The following is an 11,146-nucleotide window of genomic DNA, read 5'->3' on the forward strand; positions in this document are numbered from 1 at the left end:
AAATTAAAATTAAATATTTTTTGAAGAAAAAAACACACTACTAGAGATGGCAATGGATTGGATTCGGATCGGGTGACGCTTCACCCGCATCCATCCATTATTCTAATAGCCCCATCCATATCAATCCATCACCTGTTTCACCCATCATCCATATCCGTCTGTCCATCATCCACGGATGAAAGGGGTGGAGTGGAAGAGTATTAAAGTAAATAAAAACTCAAAAAAAAAACTCTAATTTTCAGTTATTTATACAATAATTTTTTATTTTGTCCATAAAAAGGAAAAAATTCACAACATATTGTTTGAAATTAAAGTGTAACAAAAAAAAACAAGTAATTTCTTGCATATTCTTAGATTAAAAATTTAATTTATGTTAAACGGGTGGATAAATGGTTAGCGGGTGAAAAAAATATCATCCATATCCGATCCATCAACTGCTTTATCCGTCACCCGATTCTCATCCATTTAATTCGGGTTTTCATCCATTTATTTAAAGCGGGTGGAGCGGGTTTGTGGATATCCTGCCACTTAATATTACCATCTTTATCCGCTACCCACATCTTCCCCCCGCCACCCCATCCACCTTTCCCTGCTCTTGGCCTGGTGTCGGCAGACCCCTTTCCCGATGCTGATGCCCATAGAATCCCCACAGAACAACAATTATCCACCACTCGCCACCACACCACAGAACAACATCCCACACATCATATTGACGAGTGGAAAACTAGGTCGTTATCTAATCTTCCCTCGGTCAAACTAAATTTATAAACACTTGACAAACCTAAATACGAGTATAGAGGTAAGTCAAGGGTCGAACCGAAAGGAACGTTAATGTTCAAGCACTTTCAATTATGCGCCTAAGCTAGGTCGAAATGAAAGGTAAAGGGAGAATACTAACAACTAACAAAACAAGTAACCAAAGAAATAAAACACTAGGAACGGGGATCAACAAGTAATCATGTCAATTGCAACAAATTAGGAGCATGCCAATCAAAGGTTATGAAGACTAATGATAAGAGCAATCAATTGGAATCAAAGAGCTATCTCCTAATTGTTAAGCTAGGGTTCACTATGAATAACAAACTAAGAGAATCACAATCAAAACCAATCGATAATTGCAATTCCTAAATCGATTGTTCGTGTCATTAGCAATTACAATGCAATCTAGCATAATTCTCAAGGCCTAATTGAATTACACACATGCAAACATTCACTAATCACTTTAATCTCAACAATCAATCAACACAATTCCCAAATTAATCACAATTAATCAATCATACAAGTATCACCCAATTCCTAGTCAAACAACTATTCAAGAATCATCATCTATCAACTAACAACTATGGAAATCAAGAATCAACAAAATATCAAGAACAATTACACTAATCAAGCATCAAACATCAAAAGTAAACCAAACAAACATGAAATTAAACAAAGCAATAAGGTGAGACAGAGTTAAGACTGCTCATTGATAATAGAGAAGATCTTGAATACAATTGTCACCCTTGTATCTTCAATCTCTCAATCACCATTGAAATCCTTCACTTTCTCTTTCTAAAACTACTCCTAATATAGAGAGAGGAACTCCTAATCTAAGCTAATCCTTCTTAGAGGAGAGAGAAACTATCCTAAACTAAAGTATTTCATGAATGAAAAATAAAGAAGGTCGTACACTATATATACAAAAGAAGGAAATAGATGAAATCGCAAGTAAAACCCAGAAAGTCGCGTCTACAGAGAAATCGCCCGCGCCCGTGGGGTGCTCGCGGCCATCCCTCTCCAAGTTCCTGGTCGAAAATGAGCAGAAATAGGTTGCAGCAGCCCCGCGCCCGCGGCCAGCCCGCGGCAGATTTAAAGGACCAACTTCGGAAGAATGTAACTCACAATCTAAGAATTTTATGAAAGCGTGCAACCTATTATTGGAAAGCTCTTCAAGTCTAGTTTCCAACCCAACTTGAATCACGTCAATCCAATATGTAGAACTCAAGATATGGCTGAAACAATGCACAAAGGTCCTTTTTGATACTTTGCAAGCCTTCATTTTCCTTTGTTTCTAACTCAAATTCAAATCTGAAAAGTGCATATCAATCCTAGTGTATGCTATTTTCAATTTCCATGCAGTTCTAGGAGCTCGGGCTTGCTTCCTTGACGCTCGAGATTGCCACCTCGGAACTCGAGCTTGCGGAGCTTGCTTGGATTGGCTTGACTTGCGTGCTTGGCTTCCCTAACTTGGCTCCGTTAAATTCCTTGAATGCACTTGATCTCCCTCCTTGATTATTAAATCCGCGGGAACTCTACGTACCTACAAAACAAGACAAAGAAACGGAGAAGCGAGAGAAATAGCCAAGAAATGAATAAAATGATAAGAAAACCCTTAAAAGCATGCATTTCTCTAAACAAACACAAAAACACGCAAATCGAGCATTATTCTCTAAAAACACGACATAAATGACTAAAAACAAGCATAGAAATATAAAGAAAACATAGCCTAAAGATCACATATCCCCATTACACACCACCCGACGCTAGGGACAGTGGCGGATTTTGGATTTTCAACAAAGGAGGGCACCAATATCTACCAAAATAAAAGGATATAGACGAATTTTTTTTAAAAAAAAAAAATTCTATTCATAGAGGTAAATTTATAATGTAATAAATCCGATCATAACAAAGTTCTACATAAAAAGTTACAATTGTTCTTGGTGAGTTTTCATATTTTGGAATCGGTTTACGATAGCATCTATGCTTACATTCAAAAACAAATCTTTTTCAACACTAGTAACCAAACAATCATTCAAGAACTGATCTCCCATGCTATTGCGCAATTTGCTTTTAATTTGAGTCATTCCTGAAAAAGCTCTTTCAACACTTACTGTCGCCACAGGGAGAAGAAACACTAACTTCAAAAGCAGGTATACTATCGGATGAGTTTCATTCTTTTGTGTCTCAACAAGTTTCATGGAAAGCTCATTAAGGTTCTTCAAATTCAAAAATCTCTCATCACTTTTTATATCCACAATAAAAATTTTAAGTGAATCTTCCATAAAAGAAATTTCAACACTCAAAAATTCATTGGGATAAAGTTTAGCAAGTCAGATCAATTTGTAAATGTCTAAAAAAGAAAATTGGTTAATGGGATTGAAGCAAGACATGCATATAAGTAATTCCTTACTTACCTCATCAAATCGATAATCAAGTTCTTGTAATTGTAGATCAATGACACTTAGAAAAACTTCAACTCGAAAATGGTGAAGATTAGTCACTTGTGGCCTACCACCACGAAATTTTCGTCTCCCTGGGACAACATATTTTTCCTCCATGTTAGGAATTTCAATGTCATACTTAACCATAAATGTGGTTAATTTTTCCATGTGAGAATCCCAACCATCATCTCGTAACTCTTGTAAATGTCTCTTAGTTACATCAACCATTGTCATTGCATTCAAAATATCTTGATCACTTTTTTGTAATGCCATGTTCAACTCATTTGTAATAGAAAATATACTCTTCATCAAATGTGCCACAAAGATAAAATCAAATGTCATCAATAAGTGAGTAAGTGACTCAGCTTTATTCCTATCAACACGATCAGAAATAGCTCCAATGTCATCAAGTGACTCAAGAACCGTGGGATACAAATTAAGCACATTCAAAATGGTTCTATAGTGAGAACCCCAACTAGTATCGCCGGGTCTACTCAAGCTACGCTTTTGATTTAAACCAGTTCCCGATTCAAGTTCACCCAAAGTTAGTGCCTCCGCAACATGTTCAGCCTTTTTTTGTCGAAGAAATTCTTTTCTCTTAGGTGAACCACCCACAAAATTCAATAATGGTGCAAGCACATAAACAAATAGCCACCCACAATCAGCATTTTTCTTAGCTACGGCAACAAGAGTCAATTGGAGTTGATGGGCAAAACAATGAACAAAATATGCAGATTCAGATTCACTTTTAATTAAAGTTTTAAGGCCGTTAATTTCACCTTGCATATTGCTGGCACCATCGTAACCTTGACCACAAACTTTAGAAAAAGTGAGAGAATGCTCCATAAGTAAAGATTTTATTACAGCTTTTAGTGTCAGAGATTTGGTATCAGCAACATGGATAATACCAAGAAAGCGCTCAGTCACCTCTCCTCTTTTATTTATGTATCGCAAACAAAGAGCCATTTGTTCTTTATCAGATTTATCAGCAGACTCATCAGCAAGAATAGCAAAAAGATAACTTCCCAATTCATCAATTATTGCTTTGGTTGTTTCTTTTGCACAAGCATTAATGATGTCTTTTTGAATAGTTGGAGATGTCATTTGAGAGTTACCCGGAGCATTTTCAAGAACTACTTGCCGAACATCAAAATTTTCAGTTGCAAGAAATTTCAGAAGTTCTAAAAAATTACCTCGATTCGACGAAGACTCACTTTCATCATGACCACATTGGGGTAACCCTTGAAGTAATAACCACCTCAAACACTTAATAGAAGCTTGTAGTCTCTTTTGATACTTACTCATAGTATCCTCAGTTTGCTTAGATAAACCAGATGCAATGGAACCCTTCATATTTTTAAAAGCATTTAAATTCCCCATAGCTTGATTGTGGGCACTCATATTTCCTCCAATATGCTTATCATATGCATCTGTTTTATTCCAAGCTCTAAATCCACCACTTACAAAAGCATCTCCACCCGGTGAATTTTCATTCTTGAATAAATAGCAAGGAAAACAAAACGCTGCATCCTTTTCAACACTATACTCAAGCCAAGATTTATACTTTTTAAACCAATTAGGGTTAAAACGACACATTTTCGGCCCAAAAGATCTTTGAGGAAATTCATAGTCTTTAAGCTGACAAAGTTTTCTTTAAATATATGCTCTCCTAACAAGATCCCTGTCGTCTGGATAAAACTCATATATCTTTTTTCTTAGTCTTGGATCATGAGGAAGATTTAGAACATCAACCACAGTTAATCTTTCTTCATCGTTTGGAGCTTCAGTCCTAGGATTTGAACTAGCTCCAATTTCTGCTTCACCTCCTAAATTTTGAGGGCTACTTTCAGTTTCTAGAGATGGAGGATTATCAATTAGTTGAGAAATATTAGGTTGATTTGCTTGAGAATGGGGAGGATTAGGACTAGAGGTAGCACCAGATTCTTTATGAACTCTTTTTGAAAAAAAAACTTGTAATATCTCTTGTTTTTGTTCTCTTCATACTGTAATTTTAAATGAGTATAATTAGATTTTTTACAATTACTTTAACAAGATACAATTATTTTGTATAGATTTACAATTAATTGATAATCTCTCATTCCCTCAAACAAATTTACGATATACTAATAGTAATAAAGTACCACCGTAACAAATTATTAATGTGCAATATTCAACATATTATATAATTTATATCAATTTCAATTATAAAATTTATTAAAATTATCAACATTCAAAAACTAAATCAAGGACAAAAATTAGAACATTAAAGAATAACAAAGGATTATAAGAAAGTAACTGACCTTAATTTGATAGAGGTGACACCCACAAACAAGAAATAATACAAAATTACACAAGAAATCGACCAATTTTCACTTTCGTCGAAACCTAAAGATTAAAACTATTGAATACGGAGTCATTGCAATTTGCAAACTACTCGTAGTCTCGTATTTTTTTACAGTTGGGACAATGTGTTTTTTTAGTGTGGTTCGGAACCTTGGAGTATTGGGGTTTGGGGATTTGTACGAGTAGGAATAGTGGGATTTTGGGAAGTGGGAAAATTGGAAACATTAGATTTTAGGTTAATAGAGGTTAGGTGTAGAATCCTAGAAGTAGTAGTATTTCTTTTTTTTTAATTATACTTTTAAGGTTTTTTTTATTATTATTATTATTTTACTTTTTGTCACTTGTCAGAGCTTCAATCAAAGGTAACTTACTACTCTAATAGAGTAATAGTCATAGTCTAATGGGATGTTCTGACGGAAGAATGTGGGGGCACGCTGATCAGATTTTTTTTTTTAAGGGTCAATCAGATACTTTTTAATAAAAGGGGGTCACGTGCCACCCAGGAAGGGAAAAGGTCTAGGAGGCCGCCGCTGAGGGTAGGGAGGTCGGGCATGGAGGGGCAGGGGGTGGTTGGTAGGCAGCTGGTTTTTTTTTATTATTATTTAAAATTTTTTACAAAATAATTTAATTATTAAATAAAACCTAATCCTAATTAAAGGTGTTAATAAAAATATATCATTAATGATATAATTAATTTATTCAAAAATTCATGATTACCAAAGATAATATGAATTTTTGTTGTTTACCATTGAGGAAAACATCCCTAAATCTTATCACATACATCTAAAAAAATATTTGTTTTTAAAAAAATAAAAACAAACCCTTCATCACACCTTTTTTTTTTTTTGTTTTTTTTATGAAAGGAACATCACACGAATATAATGTAGTTAATACTACAATAAATGTTTTTTTTAAAAAAAAAAAAAAGAAATTCTCAATGATAACACTAAACTTTCGAATTTTCTCAATGGTGAACACTAAAATTTTAAATTATCCTTGGTAAACCTCAATTTGTTATAGGAAAATTTGCTAATTACTTCCGTAAAAATTTTAAAAATTTTGATTTTACTACCAGACTCCACTTTAAACCATTTATGACCTCAATTTCCCTTTAATCCTTGTTTACCCTCTGTTAATCATTTAAACGACCAAAAAAATTAAAAAAAAAATAATCAATTTGATTATCTTAAAGTAATTTTTTTAATGTTTTCAAATTCTAGGGTTTTTGAATATTAGAGATTTTGCATTTAGGGTTTTATGGATTACGATTGTGGTTGATTAACATAGGAGTTTTATAATTTTCTTTGAATTGAGCTATCAATTAAGCATAATTTGTGATTTTGTTTGATAATTTAATTAAATGTTACATGACAATGCCTTTAATTAGTATAATATGTGATTTGTTTTGGTATTTTTAATCAATGGTCCCTTCCTTTCCTTCATTGCTCAAAAATCTAGTCAATTTAGCTTCGTTAAATATTCGTTGCAGATCAGAGCACAAGGTCAATCATTTTTGTAGGTTGTTCTTTAATGGAGTTTCAAGGTCAAAGGGTCAAATTTATGAAGTGGGAGAGAAATGTGGGTTGGGTCAAGCTGGGGTAACCATGGGTTAGGGGGGAATTATTTTTCTTTTTTTAAGGTCGTGTAATCGGTTCATCAAGGGTTAAAGGTTAAATATGACGTAAAAAATGGTTTAAAGTGGAGTCTGGTAGTAAAATAATTTCTTTTTAAATTTTTACGGTAGTAATTCACAAGTTTTTTAATTCGCGGTAGTAATTTTCAAAATGACATTAATACGCGGTAGTAATTGGCAAATTTTCCTTTGTTATATTAAACTACTGGTAACATTACTGATGTTATTAAGCAATTTAAAGCCTAACCCTAGTTAACTACGCATTTAATGACTAACTTAACCTTAATAAAACACTTTCCCTCTAACTGTTAATTCCCAATTCCCTCCTAAATCGTTTCCCCCAATTTCCCTCTTTATATGAACTCTAATTTACTCCATCTCAATTTCTCTTTGTTGTATTTGCAATTCCCCAATAAAATCACCATGACAGATTCTCGTTCTTCTTCCTCGTCTTTGAAGCCAATCACCATGGAAGATAGGAATAGGGATGTCAATGGGGCGGGGCGGGGCGGATGTTGGCTTTCCCATCCCCATCCCCACCTAATATTTTCATCCCCATCCCCGCGGCGGATCCAATTTTCATCCCCATCCCGCCCCACTGGGTACAACTCCAAAACCATCCCCGCCCCACCCCCCACTTGGATATCCATCCCCACCTAATCCCCACCAAAGACCCGTCTAATCCCCACCCAAGATCCACCTAATATCCGTACCTCAAATACACAATCTTACATAATTAATACGAATTATAAAATAAAACATTCTATATACATTTTTGTGTTATAATATAAGTGTCGTACAAAGTATTATAATTAATATTGTATTTCATGTAATTATTTTATTAATAGAATAAAAGTATGTAATTTTGCTTTAAAAGATATATAGATGTGGGTATGAGGTGGGGATGGGCGGGTACGAAGTGGGGCGGGGCGGGGATGGGGTGGGTACAACTTAAAATCCACCCCCGCCCCATCACCCATGGCGGGTATGGTTTTTATCCCCATCCCCGCCCCACCACCCGCTAAACCGAGACCCATCCCCGCCCCATTGGGGCGAGGATGGGGCGGGTCTCCTACTTGACCCGCCCCACTGACATCCCTAGATAGGATGGCTTGGGTGAAGCATGTTTGATGTCACTGTGTTCCCCCCAATTAAGATTGCTGGTGAAGCACTATTAGTGGTATGTAGCTTCAAAAGATCGAACGTTGTTTACAAATAAACAACCTTCGAGCAAATTTGACCCCTAAAACTAGAGCAATCCGTCACAAAAATTTCCAGAATTTCTAGATAATTTCCCCAAAAATCCCCTAGATTAAAGTCTTTGCGATTGACAAATTACTACTATCAAAACACCCAAAACCCAGAAATTAAGAGCCGAAATGTTTTCGCTCAACAAATGATTTACGAATTCCTCACTTCCTCTTTGATTTTCGATCTGCGGAAAATGAAGAAAATGAAAGGTTTTAATACTCATCAATTTTGATTAGACATAAGTGGGTGAAGGGATTTAATTGGGGGCATTTTAGGAAAAAAAACATTAACAATGGTTAATATTTAATCTAATAACATCATTAATGTTACCACTAGCTTAATATAACAAATTGAGGTTTACCAAGGATAATTAAAAACTTTAGTGTTCACCATTAGGAAATAGAAAGTTTAGTGTAACTGTTGAGAATTTCCAAAAAAAAAAAACCTGTCAAACTCCATGCTGGATCCCACTCCCACAGCCAAAAAACCTAATAGACCCCAACCGTCAAAAAATAAATGTCTACTATTTTGAGTCAAGTGTATATATAGGTCAGTACCATGTTGGGTTAGTGTACTACCCCCGTATTTTCATACGTATTTTCCTAAATAATTAATTAGGAATTATTTTATAAAAAGGGTATTTTAGTAAATTTATTATTTGGAGCCAAAATAATATTTGAATTTTGGCATCAAAAGTATTTTGAAAATTAATCCTTTTTTTTATAAGATATATTATCCATTATCCTATTTTAAAACCGTATTATTTACATATTTCGGATATTTTAATTAAAGAAAAATAATATTTTATTAATTATTTTATTATGGACGAAATTTTCTAATAATCAGCTAGGATTTTTGGATTTTCCATGTATGGAAAATCTGATTTTTCTTGATTATTTATTGGTAAATAATTGGTATTTAATTAATTAATTATTTATTCTATATTATTTATACAATTATTTTATTCCTTAAAAACCGAGCAAAATCTTCCTAAAAATTATTAATTGGAGTCCGAAAATTTGAGATATGGTAAGCTCAATATTTTCGGCCCTATAAAATTATTTTGGGGGAATTTAATTGGTAAAATTATATTTTTAATTATCTCCCAAAATATCTTATTTTCCTTAATTCTAATTATCCATCTTTTTAATATCTAATCATCATATTTTCTTGCCATTCATTCTTCTTAATTATTCCCCAAGTAATTCTAATTTCCTTATTATTTTTCATGACATACATACCTTCCATATTCAAGTATACACAATCACCAAAATATCAAAACTTTCCTTAATTCTTTTACTCACTTCTCCAAGTAATCCCATAAACCCTACTTGTCATAATTCTTCCCACATTATCTTGCCATAATTCTAGCATGAGATAGCCTATAAATACCCCTTCATACCTCTCACATTCTTCACACCAATTCTCTTCTTTTCTTCTCCTCAATTTTACACTAATCATCCCGTTTATATTTGAAGCCAATTTTCGTGAACTTCTGGTCAGTTTTTAGGGAATTATTGTTTCACAAAAGATTGTTTCTATTAAAAAATACTTGAGTTTAGGCTCAAGAATCACCCAATTCGGAGTTATATTGAAGGCGTTATAGCCTCTGCAAGTTCTGCCTATTCTTTCCAACGCAAATCCAATTCTTCTCTTTTCCTTTGTTTCTTATCTTTTCTTCTTCTCTTCTCTTATTAAATTATTATTATTATGGGGTAATTATAACTAATCATTATGAGTAGATTTAATTATATAAAATCATATTTTTAATGATGTTTATGAGAAATTAAATTAAAAGGCTCATATACATATAGTTGGGGGTTTTTAATTATTTGTTAACCTTATATTAATTAAGGTTATATTTATTTGTAGGGTGTGTTTGATCAAGGTTCTTGAGGTTCTTTTTGTGTGGTTTTTTCTAGCAAGGATCAAGGTACGTTTAGGGGCTAGATACCTTTGAAAGCGATTCGTTTGAATAACATGTTTTACATAATTTGATTGGTGATTGAATTAAATTGATTTGAATTATGATTTTGAAATAAATTATGTTTGAAGGTATTGATTTTAATAAAATTATTTTGAATGGTTGATTTTTAAATCATGTTTTGAATGGTTCAGATTACTTATCGTGTTTAAATAAAGGAATTGATTTTAAAAGGTTTGTTGAATTAAATAGAGGTTTTTCAAGGAAGAGTTGTTGATTTTGAAAAGTTATTAATATGAGATTTTATTCTCAAGTATTTATTTACAAGGTTTGATTTTGAAATTATGTGGAATTAATTAAAAAGGATTTTGAATTATATCGGAACTATTGGATATTAAAAAAATTTATTGAACCACTGAATTATTATTATTATTAATGCTTTATAAGCATGTTAGTAATCCCACTATGCGGATTTGGTTTATTGATAAGGCCTTGGACTTTTTATGACTGGGTCTTTCCTCAAGAATAGTCTTGTAATATAATGAGACTAGTTTGGGGGGTGTGCACACTTGGGTGAGGAATAAAATTAAAAGGAATTGGTTCTTAATAAAGGAATTGGTTTTATTAACTATTATTTGAATATTGAATCATTGGAATTGGTATTGGAATAATGAGTTTAAAATTTATTGCATTAATTTTTGGAATTGATTTTAAAAGCATGTTTGCAAATAAATTGAGTTTACACTATCTTGCACTTATCGTACTTAGCATAATTTGCTAATCCGTATTTCC

At 33.2% G+C, this 11,146-nt stretch overlaps 1 protein-coding gene across 1 annotated transcript; it reads right to left on the bottom strand.

Annotated features, from left to right (window-relative positions):
- Positions 1 to 2,687: 2,687 nt before the first annotated feature.
- Positions 2,688 to 4,799, bottom strand: LOC145640034 (uncharacterized). Its single transcript, XM_081691345.1, has 2 exons — positions 3,177 to 4,799; positions 2,688 to 2,978 (listed from the first exon to the last, which is right to left on the bottom strand). The coding sequence occupies exons 1-2, from the start codon at positions 4,797 to 4,799 to the stop codon at positions 2,688 to 2,690; spliced, it is 1,914 nt and encodes a 637-aa protein (XP_081547471.1).
- Positions 4,800 to 11,146: the final 6,347 nt, after the last annotated feature.

This window comes from Chenopodium album, chromosome 7 (genome assembly GCF_948465745.1).
Source record: "Chenopodium album chromosome 7, dcCheAlbu1.1, whole genome shotgun sequence".
Lineage (NCBI taxonomy): Eukaryota > Viridiplantae > Streptophyta > Magnoliopsida > Caryophyllales > Amaranthaceae > Chenopodium > Chenopodium album.

What these genes read in the sequence shown, in the direction of transcription:
- LOC145640034 (XM_081691345.1), bottom strand. Translation starts at nt 4,799, where the DNA reads ATGTGTCGTTTTAACCCTAATTGGTTTAAAAAGTATAAATCTTGGCTT. An exon ending in TTGATTATCGATTTGATGAG is followed by an intron (nt 2,979 to 3,176) that starts GTAAGTAAGGAA and finishes TTGAATTTGAAG; the next exon opens with AACCTTAATGAGCTTTCCAT.